This window comes from Hyla sarda, chromosome 2 (assembly GCF_029499605.1).
Source record: "Hyla sarda isolate aHylSar1 chromosome 2, aHylSar1.hap1, whole genome shotgun sequence".
Taxonomy (NCBI): Eukaryota; Metazoa; Chordata; class Amphibia; order Anura; family Hylidae; genus Hyla; species Hyla sarda.
Genome location: NC_079190.1, coordinates 160,103,968 through 160,122,675, shown reverse-complemented (window position 1 = coordinate 160,122,675; position 18,708 = coordinate 160,103,968). Strand labels below are relative to the sequence as shown.

At 42.8% G+C, this 18,708-nt stretch overlaps 1 protein-coding gene and 1 long non-coding RNA gene across 7 annotated transcripts in view; one reads left to right on the top strand and one right to left on the bottom strand.

Moving 5' to 3' along the window:
- Window positions 1-18,708, bottom strand: part of UBAC2 (UBA domain containing 2) — a 205,626-nt gene that overhangs the window by 125,992 nt on the left and 60,926 nt on the right. For all 6 annotated transcript variants that reach the window (XM_056555658.1, XM_056555657.1, XM_056555656.1 and 3 more), the window contains 3 exons: window positions 9,189-9,316; window positions 6,295-6,414; window positions 1,260-1,366 (listed from right to left, as the gene is read on the bottom strand). In XM_056555658.1, coding sequence (XP_056411633.1) covers window positions 1,260-1,366; window positions 6,295-6,414; window positions 9,189-9,316 — 355 coding nt within the window. The remainder of the gene's footprint in view (window positions 1-1,259; window positions 1,367-6,294; window positions 6,415-9,188; window positions 9,317-18,708) is intronic.
- Window positions 9,478-11,122, top strand: LOC130355481 (uncharacterized). Its single transcript, XR_008888540.1, has 3 exons — window positions 9,478-9,518; window positions 10,589-10,665; window positions 10,914-11,122. It is a non-coding gene; the product is annotated as an uncharacterized LOC130355481 (long non-coding RNA).

Here is an 18,708-nt window from a genome sequence, read left to right as displayed (position 1 = left end):
TTCTGTAAGTATCAGTATTGTATAGGAAAAAGAACACTACGATCATAAAAATGAGCCTTTATTGGTCTGTATTAAAATATGACACACACTAATTATATTGAAAACTTACAAATATCAATAGAAAAGGTATTTTTGCCACAACACAGCTGGTCCCAGATATGGACCAATTGCTAATGGCCCCTATGTCTTGCCCTGCTGGTCAATGTGGACCCCCTACCTGTTAATGGAGGGAGGCCTTCCTATAGGGAGCCAACCGGCATCTGGAACCTCCTACCTCTCCCTAGCGAGTGGAACAGAAGGCCAGATGCAGTAGAACATATGACCAAAAGCAGTAAATTAGCTGGTGAGGACAGTTCCTCTAGAACACTGTTAGTGAGTATTTAGAAATTATAAACACACCTTATATAGTCATTTACGTGCTTACAAATCAATGCTAGTCACAATAAAGCAATATCCAAGGCGTTTCATTGTATCGTGTAAACAGGCGGTACAACTCATCAGGGACTAGTGCCAGGCGACACTTTTATAGACATGTATCACCTTCCTCACATACAAAAATTAGAATTGTTCATAAGTACAAGGAGGTATTCATGTGGAAAAAGATCCAGGGTGTATGCCTATATTGTGGTAGTCCAGATTGTTTTGTTTAGTCCCACTATTAGAATGGTTGTGGTGTTGTTATGTTCAATGGTCCTCTAGACAAATGTTCAGTATTAATCCGGTGCTGATACACAAATTTTGGTTCTGGACCTCTAGATATAGGGGGAAAGGTATGGAAAAGGTCCTGCCTAGGATCTCTAAATTATAATGTCCTTAATGCCCTCCAGAGTCAGGTAGGAAGTCCAAGGATAATGAGGCCAACAAGATATGATGCTCGTTGTCCAGGGGTGTGGGGCTCCTATCTGGTGCGGCATAAACAAAGTTATCATTTTTTTACCTTTGCACTAGTTTGGACTTTGGTTTGGGAGCCCCATTTATAATTTTAGGGGCAATTTTCTAAATATAATACTGTATAAGTCTGTTTTTTCCTCATATCATAGATAAAAGAAAAAGTATCTTGATGCAGTTTTTGTGTGTTACGTCTTTAAAAGGTTGTGGTTGAATACTTGCACAAAAGAAATGAACCACATTTATGATTTATACAATTGTCATGTCATTCAAGTTACACCTAATAGTTTCACTATGCACCAGTCTCACATTTTATCTTTCTCAAAAACACTTTTAGTTAAAAAATAAATAAGTAAATAAATAAGACTTACAATCCAGAAGGTAGAGTACTAAGAGTTAATCCAGCCACAACTTCTACAGCTTCAACAAGCAGGATATCAAAAAGTGCTGAAAGTATCCAGGTCCCAAGCAAAAACGACTGCAACAAAAGATAACAAACATATATTTTCCTACAAAATAACAAGAGAACCATAGAGGAAAAACTGTGTTGTTTTGAAATGACACGTCACTTCACCTATAATAAAGTGACACCCACTCCTTATAGACAATGGGAGATTCTGCCATTAGTTATGGATGTATGCAAAATGCTCAATGTAATTAAGTGCTGAGACAAAAATTACACTTTATTTATATTTCAGTTGACATGAAACAGATGGTCTTATCTCTATCTATTTTGCCCTTGTTCTGGTAGCTTTGCTACCTGACTTCTACAGAAGGCAGAGTTGACATCAGGGCTGGACTGCCCATCTGGCAATTCTGGCAAATGCCAAATGGGATGGTATCCTCTGTGGGCACTCTCCTCCTTTCCACCAGTCATATTTTTATGGCTGTGTAATGTACCAGTAGTTCAGTGAAAGTTCGAGGACCATCATTACTATTTTGTGCACTATCCTGTACCTAGGGGACCAGGGACCTAAGCTACAGGTTTGCTGTCATCCTCCTCACTCACTGGCCGTATTATTTATTTTGCATGTGTGATTAGCCTAGGGCTGGTTTATTGCCTGCCTACCCTGAGAGAGATTCCATTCTGCCCCCAATTACAGCATCCTCGGCTTGGGAAATTTATTAACGGCCGGTGTGTGCGGAGGCTGAGATGAATGTGACAGCAGTTCCCTCCGCACTGTCCCTCTTGGTCAGCCTTAGGGAATGCTGTCCTGGGAGAGTGACTGGCACTTCTCGGCTGTCCCAGGCATGCCTCCCCCTTGTATTGCAGACTGTTAGGACAGTTGGCCTGTACATTGCTTCCGGATGTTCACAGCAGTATCTGAGTTTTTAGTGCACGTGCTGGGTTCACTGCAACAGGTCGTGGCTAGTCCCAGTGTCTATATAAGCTATGGTGGCAAAGACCTGTAGTCCTCAATACACTTATAAACTATGGCCATACAGCATCTATACCAGTGGTTCTAAACCTTTTTGCCAACTGTACCCCCAAAAGGCTGAAAGCATGTCCGCGGGTACCCCCTCGTGAGGAAATTTGTGCGGAATTTACGCGTGAGGGGTACCCCCGGACAAAAGGTGTGTTCTTACATTTATACTAATGCGATACTTAATCCCCTTGTGCTATTATTCCCCCTCCATTTTAATCCCATTGTGCTATTATTCCCCCTCCATCTTAAAGGGGTTATCCAGGAAAAACTTATATATATATATATCTCAAATGGTTCCAGAAAGTTAAACAGATTTGTAAATAACTTTTATTAAAAAAATCTTATTCCTTTCAGTACTTATGAGCTACTGAAGTTGAGTTCTTCTTTTCTGTTTCGGGAACTGTCCAGAGTAGAAGCAAATCCCCATAGCAAACCTCTTTTACTCTGTGCAGTTCGAGAGACAAGCAGAGATCTCAGTAGCGAGCACTGTTGCCAGACAGAAAAGAACAACTCAACTTCAGCAGCTGATAATTATTGGAAGGATTAAGATTTTTTTTAATAGAAATAATTTACAAATCTGTTTAACTTTCTGGAGCCAGTTTTTTCCTGGAATACCCCTTTAATCCTTTTGTGCTATTATTCCCCCCTCCATCTTAATCCCCTTGTGCCATTATTATCAGATATAGCAAAAGGGAATCAGAGGGAGGGGGGGAATGATAGCACAAGGGGATTAAGATGGGGGGGGGGGGGGGATAATACAACAAGGGGATTAAGATGGAGGGGGGAATAATAGCACAAGGGGATTAAGATGGAGCGGGAATAATAGCACAAGGGGATTAAGATGGGGGGGATAATAGCACAAAGGGATTAAGATGGAGGGGGATAATAGCACAAAGGGATTAAGATGGAGCGGGAATAATAGCACAAGGGGATTAAGATGGAGGGGGAATAATAGCACAAGGGGATTAAGATGGGGGGGATAATAACACAAAGGGATTAAGATGGAGGGGGATAATAGCACAAAGGGATTAAGATGGAGGGGGAATAATAGCAAAAGGGGATTAAAATGGGGGGATAATAGCACAAGGGGATTAAAATGGAGGGGGAATAATAGCACAGGGGGATTAAAATGGAGGGGGAATAATAGCAAAAGGGGATTAAAATGGGGGGAATAATAGAACAAGGGGATTAAGATGGGGGGATAATAGCACAAAGGGATTAAGATGGAGGGGGAATAATAGCAAAAGGGGATTAACATGGGGGTGGGATAATAGCACAAAGGGATTAAAATGGAGGGGGGATAATAGCACAAGGGGATTAACATGGGGGGGGAATAATAACACAAGGAGATTAAAATGGAGGGGGGAATAATAGCAAAAGGGGATTAAGATGGAGGAGGAATAATAACACAAGGGGATTAAGATGGAGGGGGAATAATTACCCTCCCCCCCACCTCCATATTAATCCCCTTGTGCCATAATTCCCCCTCCATCGTAATCCCCTTGTGCCATTTTTCCTCCCTCCCACCCTCTGATCCCTTTGTGCCGTTTTTCCCCCCTCCATCTTAATCCCCTTGTGCCATTATTATCCGATATGGCAAAAAGGCGATCAGAGGAAGGGGGAATGGCACAAGGGGATTACGATGGAGGGGGGGAAATGGCGCAAGAGGATCAGAGGGAGGGAGGAATAATGGCACAAGAGATTAAGAAAGGGGGGGGGGGTTAATCATTACTCCCCCCCATCTCCATATTAATCCCCTTGTGCCAATACTCCCCCCCTCCATCTTAATCCCCTTGCGCTATTATTATCGGATATGGCAAAAGGGGATCAGAGGGAGGGGGGGATAATGGCATAAGGGGATTAAGATGGAGGGGGGGGGGGGGGTAATCATTACCCCCCCCCTCCATAATAATCCCTTTGTGCCATTATCCCCTTTTCCATTATCCCTCCCCCACTGCATCTTAATGTCCTTGTGCTATTATTTCTCCCCCCCCCCCCCGATCCTACAAAAACCCTTCCTCCGTCCCATACACATATTTTTCACTTTTTTTTTTTAACTTTACCCGGCCTCCTGCGGTCCCGTGTGGCCTGTCCTTGCTTGCATCGCATCCTATTCGGCGGGCCGCACTGATGTGTGACGTCCTCCTGCGTTGTGCGGCACCTCCACTCAACTTCAGGGGAGGTCATTCGTCTCCCCAGCAACCACGCAGCTCCCTTACAGTAGTACATTCTCCGCTATGCGCTAACAAATACTGGCCAATGCATGGCCAGTATTTGTCAGCGCATTGCGTACCCCTGGGGGCTAATATAAGCTGTAATTGGATTGACATTAGATGCCCAGAACCTGCTAGCAGAATGCTTGGGTGTATAGGGAGAGGTATTAGCAGTAGACAGAGGGAAGTGCTCCTGTCACTGTACAGAACACTGGTGAGACCTTACAGAGTATTGTGCGCAGTTCTGGAGACTGTATCTTCAGAAGAATGTAGATACTTTGGAGAGAGTACAGAGAAGAGCTACTAAACTAGTACATGGATAGCAGGAAAGGTTAAAGGACCTTAACATGTATAGCTTGGAAGAAAGATGAGACAGAGGGGATATGATAGAGACTTTTCAATGCATAAAAGGGAATCAACACAGTAAAGAAGGAGAGTATATTTAAAAGAAGAAAAACTAACACAAGAGGACATAGTTTTAAATTAGAGGGGTAAAGGTTTATGCAGTAATATCAGCAAGACCAGATGGGCCAAATGGTTCTTATCTGCCGACACATTCTATGAACCCTTATGTAATAAAAACATATAATAATAATCAATCATTATTACATATAGGCTCTGTCCAACTCGTGTATAGAGGTATTCTCCTCTGGATACAATGCCATGCAATAGAACATGCCACATTTTATGCTGAAAAATAAAGGGGCCAAAGCACTGTTAATGCATGACAGTTTTCCCTTCAGGCCAGGTTCAAAGTAGCCTAATAAGGACAATCTACACATTTCAGGCTGCTCTAGCACTTAGTGAATAAGGGCTAGAACAGCCTGAGGCATGTAGATTGTGCCTGAGGCAACAGTTTATTTCATTACGGTTTTGTATTAATTACTGCTAGATGGATCTATTTTTTAAATTGCTGCAATAAACACTGTTAGTTCTTTTATCCAAATGCTGGATCCCAGGTTTTACTGGGATCCACGCACATAGCACAGATTAGTTGGATCAGACAGTTTCTGTGTTATTTAGCCTAATAAGGCCATATTTTTTTAGCTGTATTATAGCAGGTCTGAGGACCTGGACTGGCACACTGTACTCTTTCAAATGTTTTTTTCAACAAACATTCCATATACGCATAATATATATATTTTTTTTTTAGTCTCTCTGTACCTTTCTTATTTACTACTTTTAGCTCTGATACAGAGCTGTTAGCACTCCCTTCAAATGCCAGGATGGCACTGGTAGACATTGTCTTTCCACTGTAAATTTTTAAAGTCATAACCAGGCTTGCTTGCATAAAAGAAAAAAAAAACAAACAAAATGTATGCAACAATGGAAAACAGCCTTTAGAAGAAACATTAGCTTAGGTTTTGCTCATTGAAAACATGAAAAACTGTATTTCAGCACCAGAGCAGTCATGTTAACCATACACAGCTGGACTTGTGTTAAACAAACTCACATAGGACTCAGGAGAAAGGGATTCAATGAAATAGTGGGTCAGGTTTCGGCACACCTCAAGGCACACCAACAGTTCAGGATTTTAATTTTTCCCTGTTCTATTCCAATGGAGTAACTGAAAAAACCCAGAATGTTGGTGTGCCTTGAGGACTGGGTTGGGAAACACTGCAGAAGACCACGGAGTTTGGTTCATACCAGGACATGTTGGTGCTTTTGGCCATGAAATGAAAACTACGCAAAAGTAATGCAGTCAATAATTAAATAATAGAATTAATGTAACTATTCTACATAAATAAAAAAACAGACTGGCTTACTGTAAATTTTCGACTGCCAAATCTTCTCTCTAATGTCCTAAAATTGTAGATTAGTAAACTACTACAAAAGGCGTCCTTCAAATCTAGGCATACTACTCTCCCCGAGATCAGCTTCCATACCTGAAATAAATAAAAAATAATTACATTTTATCGTGCAGCATGGTATTTTTTATGTATTTTTTTTTAAATAATGTATGCATATACAGTATATACATACATACCTGAACACTCCAGATCTGCACAGTAATATTTAACTCAGTAAATGCAGTATTAGGTCAATATTCCTGTGACAAGGCTGCACAAGGTGAGAACGCAGGCTAAAAATATCAACATGGGAATCAAGGTGCTGTTGAGCTCTGCTGGATGTCACAAGTTTTGGGAAAGGATAAATACTATATATAAATAGAGTAGGTACCTAATGTGCTCCTACTTTAAAATGCAATGTGCGTCAATGGGGGTTTTCAGGGCTATAAATGCAAATGATAAACAGATTTTGGCCAGGACACCCACAGTGTGGAAAAAAACAAGGTCATGAGTCAATAATACAGTTATGATGGCATGTTGTTCATTCAACATCACTTACAAGACAGCCATGCCCAGCGCCTACAGGTGCTAGAGTAAGCCTATGTTACACTACCACAAGGATGTGGTCATATTATGTACATAGAGCCAAAGCCTTTCAGCAACAGAGGACATGGGGTAGATCATAAGGAATGTTAGACTTTTAAAATCCGCATTTACATCACATTTATTAAGTAAAAAAAATACACCGGAAACCCCCTTTATAAGTGTGACACTAAGAACAGCTTTGAAAAGGATGAGGAAGGAAATGAAGTGAGTAGAGGTCATTATGGGAAAACAAGTACCGTAGGTCTATAATGACTGGTTTGAAAGAAAAGCTCAAAAGGCAAAGCCAGAAAATATACAGTGGGGTCCTGAAGTATTTGGACAGTGAGACAATGTTCATAATTTAGCCTCTGTACAACACCACAGTTAATCTGAAACGAAACAATCAATGTTTGACTAAAGTGTAGATGTTCAGCTTTAAAAAAAATAATGTATTAAGGAACTATTCACACGTACAGTATTCTGCGCAGATTTGATGCGCAGGACTTCAAGATGTTCAGTCATTCAGTTTACATTGAAATCTGCAGCATAAAATCCTGCGCATAAAATCTGCGCAGAATACTTTAAGTGTGAATAGACCATTAAGGAGTAAGGTTATCCATTAAAAATTTTGTACAAAAGCTCCTCGCAGCCTACAGTATCGGCACCCCGGTCTCTGCCTATGCTGAACTCCGCTTCCCGATGGTGTGGAAGTAGCATCACATGATTGTTCCGCCAACTACTGACTGAGGCAGGACAGCAATGTGGAGAGTGATTGGTGGAGTTGCGATGTGACATAGCGTCTACAGCCCGAAAAACAAAATGTGAGTTCAGCAGAGACCGGGGTTTTGATACTTGAGGCTGGCGGGTAGAAGCATAAGTAAAAGCATTTTATTTTCATTTATTTGGAAGTAAAGCCATTTTTTACATGCTTAAAAGTAACTGAACATATAACTGATAACCAGTTTCACGGTCCAGTAAAAATTATTAAAGGGCCATCTTCAGAACAGGTCATCAGTAGCTGATTGGCGAGGTATCAACACCGGGCACCCCAGCTGATTGTCACAGCAGCAATATCGGAAATAAATAATGTATAGGAGTCAGAAGCCTTGGCTCCACACACAGTTTCTAGTGGTGGCTTCCATTAACTGTGCAGTAGTAACCCGGCACGCCCACTACAAACAATGCAAGAATCCAAGGCTTCCGGCACACATTGTTTATTTCTGCCCGCTGTGCCGATCAGCTATTGATTGCCTATCTTGTGGATAAACAGTCTGGAGTTGTTTCGAAGTGTTGAATGCGCATTTGGTAGCAGTTCATTGAAACTCTGAATATATGGAGCAAACGTGGTATAAATGCATGTGAAGGAGGTCATTATGCTTTAAAAAAATCTGTCATAGAAAGAAGGAACTCTATAAGTGATGAAATAAAAAAAAAAAAACATTAAAAAAGGAACACACAGAAGACCGCTAAGGATTGCAGAGTTCTGTTTACAAGAAAAACCCTTCACAACACCTTGTTAACTCTATAACTCATAACTATTCCTTACTATCAGTCTAAGGGTGCGTTCACACGTGCATATTTTACTGCGGCAGATATTGTTGCCTATTGACTTAAAACATATGCACGTGTGAACGCACCATAACAGTGTCTGCAGCTTTATCATGAATATGAGTTGACAGACTCCCTTTAAAAACAGCATTTCATGTTTACTTATTTTTGTCTAATATAAAAGGTAGTTTGGTAATCTAAATACAGGAGGCAAATAGAGTCACTGACAGTATTTCTATTAATTATTGTATTACTACTAGGGACAATACAGTTCCCGTCTATAGATGTCCAGGTTTCTCGTTCACACCACCAATGCAAATGAAGGAGACAGTGGGTGGCTGTCAATAGCAGGACACATATATTGGGCACCCTGAGACCATATTTCCTTGATAAGCACATGGAAATGGACAGGGCAGAGACAGGGTTGTGTAATGAAGGCATCTTGTGGTTGACAAGAAAACTGAGGGAGCTGGTAATGCTTGTCAGCAAATCAAATGATCCTCTACTGGTGATCTGCCTGGGCCGTCAATAGTCAGTTGGTCATTTGTGAATGCCCCCACATAACCTCTGCTCCCAACACATTCTAACAGCTTGGTCAGAATGGCCTAGAGGTGGGCAATTTATTTTTTTTAAAAAACATCCTGCTTCTCGCTCTAGTGATGTGCCCTATTCTCAATTACACTATTTATATTTTATTTTATTATATATATTTTACACTGCTACTGTTCATTACTTACATTGAAACTTTCCTTTATTGCTTGCAGGTTATATACAAAAAAGGATTGCTGCTGTTGAAACAGGAATGAGAGTAGAATGGACAGTGCACTGGGTATGAGTAGTAGGCCTTTAGACAAAGGTGCTTTATCTGCAAAACAAGTCACAAAATGTTACAAACATCTACAAGATCAGGAATAGAAGAGAAATTTGTATAATATATCTGTATATAAAAGCATCTGGGCCATTGGATTAAAAAATACAATTGCTAAGGATTTTGTTTTCTTTCTCTCCCCCTGCAGAACTAGGGTTGCGGTGGGATAAAATATTGGAAACATTGAAAAACCTGTTTTGTAAGGATGGTGATTTTTTTTACTGATTGATTTATACTCTGTGAACTTTATATTTGAAATCTGTTATTAAAGATTATTTAAAAAAAAAAAATTTAATGAAATACTTTACTACTCTGCTTAAAGTGTACCTGTCATTTGCAAAAACTTTTTATATAATGTAGATAATAACATTGTATGTATCGTTGTATACATACAAGCTCCTGGCTTGTCAATTATCCTGCTGTGTGAACCGGGAACATGTCACAGAGCCCTGCTTGTCCTCACTGCACAGAGCCCTGCTTGTCCTCACTGCACAGAGCCCTGCTTGTCCTCACTGCACAGAGCCCTGCTTCTCCTCACTGCATAGAGCCCTGCTTGTCCTCACTGCACAGAGCCCTGCTTGTCCTCACTGCACAGAGCCCTGCTTGTCCTCACTGCACAGAGCCCTGCTTGTCCTCACTGCACAGAGCCCTGCTTGTCCTCACAGCACAGAGCCCTGCTTGTCCTCACTGCACAGAGCCCTGCTTGTCCTCACTGCACAGAGCCCTGCTTGTCCTCACTGCACAGAGCCCTGCTTGTCCTCACTGCACAGAGCCCTGCTTGTCCTCACTGCACAGAGCCCTGCTTGTCCTCACTGCACAGAGCCCTGCTTGTCCTGACTGCACAGAGTCCTGCTTGTCCTGACTGCACAGAGCCCTGCTTGTTCTCACTGCACAGAGCCCTGCTTGTTCTCACTGCACAGAGCCCTGCTTGTTCTCACTGCACAGAGCCCTGCTTGTCCTCACTGCACAGAGCCCTGCTTGTCCTCACTGCACAGAGACCTGCTTGTCCTTATTGCACAGTGCCCTGCTTGTCCTCACTGCACAGAGCAGTGCTTGTCCTCACTGCACAGAGCCCTGCTTGTCCTCACTGCACAGAGCCCTGCTTGTCCTCACTGCCCAGAGTAGTAGCCCAAGAGATTCTCTAGTCTCTCTAGGCTACTAGTTGTGCCTCCCTTTCGGCTATGCTTCACCCCCCCGTGGGGTAGATTGTTGTATTAGAAAAGCCAGTAACTACTCACTGATAATTCTATTTCCTTGTTGTCACAACAGCACCACCAGAGAGATGGACTTCTCCTCCACGAACAGGAAACATCCCTCTCTGCCTCAGTGAATTACCGAGACTCAAGGTTACAAAAACAATACTACAATACTATACGCATAACAAAAAAACAAAAACAAAAAAAATATATATATATATATAAGAAATAGCGCAGCACTCCAAGGAATGTAGAAAAAAAATGTGTATTTATTCCATCATGTCCCAAAAAATAAAGTGACGTTACAGCAACTTTGGTTAAGTAGTGCTGCATTGATTTTGATGAAATATATATATATATATATATATATATATATTATTTTTTTTGCAACCCCCCAGTGAACACACCTCATGTGAGAAGAACAAGAATAGGGTCACCTGAGAAAGGGGGCGTTTCCTCCGAAATGTCAGAAGTGTCCGGCAACTACTCACCTGTCTCCCCCTTCATGAGACAGCTTCATGGACAGCTCCGGGATACCCAAGAAAGGGTGAAGTTAATCCGGTTGCTGAACGAGGACTGTCGGTGTATCTAGTGAGCACTCTGGGTGAATAAGCTTTTGTACCTATTTACATTTATGAACTTAGAGATCTGTGGATCAATATTTTGTACTGTGAAAATGGAATACTAAAAGAAAAAGCATTAAGAAAATGTATTCTATTGTCAAGTGTGATTTGTTTCGATTATTGCTTAAAATAATTCTATCATCTAAGATTTAAGTATAGGGTTCTCTAGTAGATAGGGCCACAAACTACCCTAATCTCCTGGCTGATGTGACAGCTATTAATAAGGCAGTTTTCTGGACTAAAATCTTCAGGGGTATTGAAGACAAAGGCTCAAAAGGACTCCTGCAGAGGGAATTAACCCTTTCTCAAGGCCTTTTTGTAAAAAAATTTAGGATAAAGGCAAAATTTGGCTTATCCAAATCTAACTTGATAGAATCCGAAAAGGACAAAAATTTCTTCCAAATTCTAAAATAAATCTTTGTAGTCACTGGTTTTCTACTGTATTGTAAGGTAGATATGACTGCATCTGAAAGTCCCTTGGACCTCAAAATTATCCTTTCATGAGCCAGGCCATCATATGAAGGTTGCTGACATCTGGATGAAGGATTGGGCCTTGTCTGAGTAGATCCTGGACTTCTGGGAGATCCCAGGGGTCTGTCAGAGACATACTCCTTAGACAGGAGAACCAGGCTATCTGTGGCCAGAATGGGATGATTAAAGGGCTAGACCAGTGCTAAAAAAAAACTTATGAGTTTCAGTTCGCGTGGGGTCCGACCGCTGAGGCCCCCCGCGATCTCCTGTACGGGCCCCGGCTCGCTGGTCAGATAGTGGGTGTCGACCACCGCACGAAGCGGCGGCCGACACGCCCTCTCAATACATCTCTATGGCAGAGCCAGAGATTGCCAAAGGCAGCGCTCCGGCTCTGCCATAGAGTTGTATTGAGGGGGGCGTGTCAGCTACCGCTTCATGCGGTGGTCAACACACCCCCTTCCTGCGGGCGGCCGGGGCCGTGTACAGGAGATCGCGGGGGGCCCCAGCGGTCGGACCCCCTGCGATCTGAAGCTTATCCCCTATCCTTAGGATAGGGGATAAGTTTTTCAGCACTAGATATCTCCTTTAAGATAACTGTTGCTCAGTCCTCCCTGATCTTCCTTATAAGGCTGGGTTCACACTACGTTTTGTCCCATACGGGAGCGCATACGGCAGGGGAGAGCTAAAAGCTCGCGCTCCCGTATGTCACCGTATGGGCTCCCGTATGTCATTCATTTCAATGAGCCGACCGGAGTGAAACGTTCGGTCCGGTCGGCTCATTTTTGCGCCGTATGCGCTTTTACAACCGGACCTAAAACCGTGGTTGACCACAGTTTTAGGTCCGGTTGTAAAAGCGCATACGGCGCAAAAATGAGCCGACCGGACCGAACGTTTCACTCCGGTCGGCTCATTGAAATGAATGACATACGGGAGCGCATACGGTGACATACGGGAGCGCGAGCTTTTAGCTCCCCCCTGCCGTATGCGCTCCCGTATGGGACAAAACGTAGTGTGAACCCAGCCTAACTCTGGGAATAAGAGCCAGGGGAGGGAAAGCGTAAGCTAAGTCCCACTCCCAAGTCTGGGATAATGCATCCACTGCCAAAGGTCTGTCTGCTGGGCTCAAGGAAAGAAAGTCTCTGACCTGTCTGTTGTACCTGGTAGCAAAGAGATCCACTTGAGGGGTTCCCCATAAGGCTGTAATTAGGGATGTCCCGATACCAGTATCAGTATCGGGACCGATACCGGACATTTGCACGAGTACTTGTACTCGTGCAAATGTCACCGATACCATTGCCGATACCTGTTCAGCAGATGGTTGGTCCCATGCGCCGGGTCCCGTGTCCCAGCTGATTGGCGGTGGGGACGGTGACAGGGAACCGGCAGCGGCGGCGGGTCTGTGTCTCAGCTGATTGGTGTGGGGACAGCGGCTTATCTGCAGGGCCGCATGTCCCGGCTGATCAGTGTGGGGGCGGTACTTCTGTGCGGCAGCGGCTCCCAGGTCCCTGCGGTTGCCTAGCGCTGGGAGGAAGTTAAAGCCACTTCCTCCCAGTACTTTATGGTGCAGCCGCATGGGAAAAAGTATTAGCAGCAGGTACGGTGCATGAAATGGAGGAGAAATTCAGTTAATTTCTCTCCATTTCATGTTAAGTGAGTGAATACAAGAAGGAATACAAGTGAGGGGAATGGTGCAGATGAGGAGAATGGGCATATAAGGGGGGGATGAACTATAGGGGGGGCATATAAGGGGGCGAATAGGCATATGAAATGAGGGGAATGGGCACAAGAAGGGAATGGCTATATGAATTTCATATAGCCATTCCCCTAATTTGATATGCCCATTCCCCCTCATATAGCCCATTCCTCTCCTTATATGCCCCCCATATAGTTCATCCCCCTTATATGCCCATTCCCCCCTTATATGCCCCCCATATAGTTCATTCCCCACTTACATGCCCATTCTCCTCATCTGCACCACCCTTATATGTCCATTCCCCTTCATATAGCCAATTCCTCTCCTTATATGCCCATTCCCCCCTCATTTCATATAGCCCCCCCCGCATATGCCCATTCCCCCCTTATATAGCCCATTCCACCCATTTCATATGCCCCTTCCCCTTTACTATGCGGGATATGGCTATGATGAAATGGAGAGGATTGGACATGAAATGGGGGTATTTCAGTATAATAGGTATCAGTAATTGGTATCGGTGAATACTTGAATAAAAGTATCGGCACTCGTACTCGGTCTTGAAAAAATGGTATCGGGACATCCCTAGCTGTAATCTTGTAAAATATTTTTGGATTTAACGGCCATTTCCCCTGATGAATTAATTGGCATCTTAGAAAGTCTGCCCAGGTATTGAGTTCCCCCTTGATATGCACTGCCGAGATTGCTTTTAGATGGGATTCTGCAAAGGACAGGACCTGAAAAGACATTCATAAGTGATGGACTTCACGTAGTTCCCTGCCTATTGATGACAGACACATTAGTGGTATCATCCGAGAAGATTTTTACATTAGGGTCCCTGATAAAATCACTAGCTGATTTAAGAGCTCTGGACACCCCTAATAGCTCTTTAACCCCTTAAGGACTGAGCCTTTTTTCACCTTAAAGACATAGCCCTTTTTCGCAATTCTGACCACCGTCACTATAAGCATTAATAACTCTGAGATGCTTTTACCGATTATTCTGATTCTGAGATTGTTTTTTCGTGACATACTCTACTTTATGTTAGTGGTAAATTTTCGTCATTACTTGCATTATTTCTTGGTGAAAAATCACATGAAAATTTTAAAAATTTAGCATTTTTCTAAATTTGAAACTCTATGCTTGTAAGGAAAATTGATATTCCAAATAACTTTTATATTGATTCACAAATACATTATGTCTACTTTATGTTGGCATCATAAAATAGACATATTTGAGTTAAAGTATAGCAGCAATTTTCAAAATTTTCATGAAAATTGCAAAATCTGAAGGGACAGATGTTACAGAACTACAACTCCCAGCATGCCCGGGCAGTCTAGGCATGCTGAGAGTTGTAGTTTGGCAACATCTGGAGGGCCACCGTTTGGGCACCATTGTAATAGTGGTCTCCAAACTGTGACCCTCCAGATGTTGCAAAACTACAACTCCCAGCATGCCCACACAGCCTTTGGCTGTCTGGGCATGCTGGGAGTTGCAGTTTGGCAACCACTAGGAAGGGCAGCAGTAAATATCTTCTTTCAAGGTACCGGCCACCATCTTCTCCTCCCGTTCTGCCCGACATTCAGGGGTGAGCAGAGCGGGGGGTTTCAATGGCAACCCCCTGTCAGGCACTGCCATTGGTCAGAACTCAGTTCTGACTAATGGCAGGGGATAGGAGGAGATTGCAGCACTGCAATCTCACTCCTATCCCTCAGGATGATCGGGGCCGTCACTGACAGCTCTGATCATCCCTATTTTCCGGGTGATCTGGTCACCAGAGACCCGGGTCTCAGGACTCCCCTCGGCGATGTGCCGGGATGCCTGCTGAATGATTTCAGCAGGCATCCCGGTCCTGTCCCCAACCGGCTAGTGGCGGGGACCGGAATTCCCACGGGCGTATCCATACGCCCTCAGTCCCTAAGGACTTTAAAAAGGGGGAGTATGGATATGTCCGCCGTCCTTAACAGGTTAAAGTTAGAGGACCTATCAATCACCCAAAGGCCCTGAAAATTAAGGCTACCCTTATGAGCACCCCATTCCCAAGGGCTGGCATCAGTAGTGATGACTAAAGGGTCCTGACAAACCCAATCTACACCTTTTGAACGGGTAACACTCACTAACCACCAGTCTAAAGAAGCCAGCACTTGAGGGGGCAACACAATGGGGGAGATTTATCAAAGTTGTCTATTTCTTGCATCAATATAGAACAAACTACAGAGGGTTAGGCTGGTCTATTGTGCACCAAATTTATAAAAAGTCGCACGACTCTTGATAAATTTTGCGCACGGACTTTGGGATCTATGCTTTAGACTGTATTTAAACCTGCTCCAGCATGGTCTGACATTTCAGCGTACTTTCAGCTGATACGACTTGTCGCCGAAAAGTCTCTTTTGATAAATTCACCACCAATGCATTTTTCCATCTAAAATAGATAAGAATGCATCATGTTCTAAAAATCGCAGTTCTAAAAGTCACAGAAAAGTCACACATATTTAGACTGCGACTTTCTGTGCGACAAATTTAGATGAGAAAAAACAGTTTAAATCCTTTGATAAATCTCCCCCAATACGTCTATCCAAGTCTGGCTGGGAACTGTCCCAAGGAGTTTTAACTGTAAAATTCTAGAGTGAAAATGGGCCCAGGGTACTGCTGGGATGGCTGCTGTGAACAAACCAAAAACTGACATCCCCTTCCGGTATTAATACTGGGACATCTAATAATTTCACTGACTGAAGAGACAATCTTTTCTATCTTAGCAGGAGGGAGAAAAGATTTTTGTACTGACGAGTCAAACAAGATGCCCAAAAAAACTTTTTGTTGTGTAGGGGTAAGGGAGGATTTATCCCAATTAATCAATCACCCCAGTTTATGAAGGATACCAATTGTACGGGTCAAAATTTTTTTCACTTTTACCTGATTCTGCGACAAGCAGAAAGTCGTCTAGATAGGGAATAAAAATCCCTTCTCCCTCTCTGATATGGGCCATCTTTTCTGCAACCACTTTCGTAAATACCCTTGGCGCAATGGCGATACCGAAGGGCAGGGTGCAGAACTGTAGATAAAAGGAGTTGAGAATTTACAAAAACTGCAATCCTTAAATATTTCTGATAATCTATGTGAATAGGGACTTGAAGGTAGACATCTTTCAAATCTAGAGATGACATAAAACAATCCTTAAACAACAGGTTAACCGTGGATTTTATTGTTTCCATCTTGAAACAATAATAAATCAAAGAACGAACCAGAGGTTTGGAGATTAATAATGACCCTGAACGTTCCATTTGGTTTCCCACAAGAAAGAGAGTAGAATAAAATCCTGAACCCTGCTCTTGTGGAGGCACAGGGACCAAAACACCTTTCTCTATTAGGGATAACACTTCTCCCTGTAAAGAAGACTGACCTGAAGGTCCTGTGGGACATTTAGTGACCACGAATCGAGTAGGCGGCAGACTAACAAAATCCAGATGGAGACCGTCATGGATAATTTGAATTATCCAAGAACTACCACAATTTTTTTCCCATTTTGGAAAAAACTCTAAGTCTGCCACCTACTCGTGGATCCAGTCATTGGGGGTGGGGCATTTTGGTGGAAGTACTAGGCTGATTAAACATAAGACCACTCCCCTTACGAGAAAACTTCTACTTGTTAGAGTGATCCTTACTTTTATTTTGACCACCTCTCTTCCCTTTAAACTGGAAAGGCCTATTTTGTCTAGGGGGTTGGGAAACTGGAAACCCCTTCTTCCTACCCCCTGCCTTTTCTAATACATCTGGGAGGACTGAACCAAACAAAAGTTCCCCCTCACAAGGGATGGCACATAACTTACTCTTTGAGCCACTATCCCCTGACCAATTTTTAAGCCAGAACGCTCTTCTGGCGGAGTTGGTAAGCGCTGATGATCGGGCGGACAGTCTAACCGCATCCGAAGATGAATCCGTTAAGAAAGCAGATACTTTTTAATCGTTGGAATCAAGGATAGAATCTGCTCTTTGGGCACATCATTCTGCAGATCTGAAGATAACTGGTCAACCCACAGCACCAGGGATCTTGCAACCGTGGTACCAGCGACAGTGGGTTTAAGAGTTACCCCTGCAGTTTCCCAAGCCCTTTTAGGGTCTTTTAAAAAACCTAAGTCCTCAAATGGTTCAGACCCCTTACTGGAGACCTTGGAAATTGCCACGTCAATCTTAGGAGGGTGATCCCAACTCTTCGTATGAGACTCTGAGAAAGGGTATTTTCCTTTAATGGCTCTAGGAATGAAAGATTTATTGCCGGAATCTCCCATTTCCTTTTTATTAAAGGGGTTATCCACCATAAGGTGATTTTAGTAAGTACCTAGCAGAAAGTAATGGACATGCTTAGGAAGGATCTGTGCTTGTCTTGGGACTAAATGGCTATGTTATGAGATTACCATAACACTGTGGCTAGTTTTTTGTGAACTGGTATTTAGTGTTTGACTTTTCTTTTTTTTACTACAAATCCCAGAATTCCATTTTCCTCCCTTCCCCACATCAGCCACTCCACCCATTGGAACATAAATTAACTGCATCCATTCAAAAGACCTGTGGTTTTCAATCAGGGTGATTACAGCTGTTGCATTAGTTGCAGTTGATCTCTCTCCCACCAAGCGATCGCTCCACCCATTGAAGCAGACAGGCTCCCTGTCATCAGCTGACTAGTGAGTCAGGTCTCGGCCACATTGCAAGCTGGGAAAAATCTGAGACAACAGTCGTTTTGTATGCTGTTAAAAATAAATATTGGGGGGAAAATCACATAAGAATTGTGAGAAAACTGTCACACACAGGTACAGACACTATATTATGAAATACACTAACTTTACAGCACCTGTAGCATAGTCAAATAAAAAAAATTCCTGGAATACTCCTTTAACTGAGAAATAGTTCTATGCACTAGAAAAACTCTATGTTTTCTTTCTTCTAAGCCCTCGAACGTGATATCTTGAATAGACTTCTGTTCCTTAGTCTCCTCAAGCCCCATGGTCGATCTCACGTCTTTAATTAAAGTCTCAGAATCATCTGCCAGAAAAAGAGTCTTTCCTGACAAGTCATCTTCAGATGAACTGGAGCATCCCCTGCAGGGAACATAACTATGACAACCCATAGAAATCAAAACTGAAAACCCAATATCAGATAAAAGGAATGCCTGAATCAGAGTGAATAGAAACTACACCTTCTTCCCCTCAATATCGCCTGGAACAGAAGGAGACACTACCGGCTGCGGAGGGGGAATTACAGGTAGAAACCCTTTAAGGGCGGATTCTATCTGGCTCTTAACCATCTCCTGCATCTGTACAATCAGTGATGGAGATTCTAAAATTTTACATAAAATTTTAAGTAATAACTTCAACCTGAAAAATGTAAATTTTAAATAAATAAAAATCTGCACCC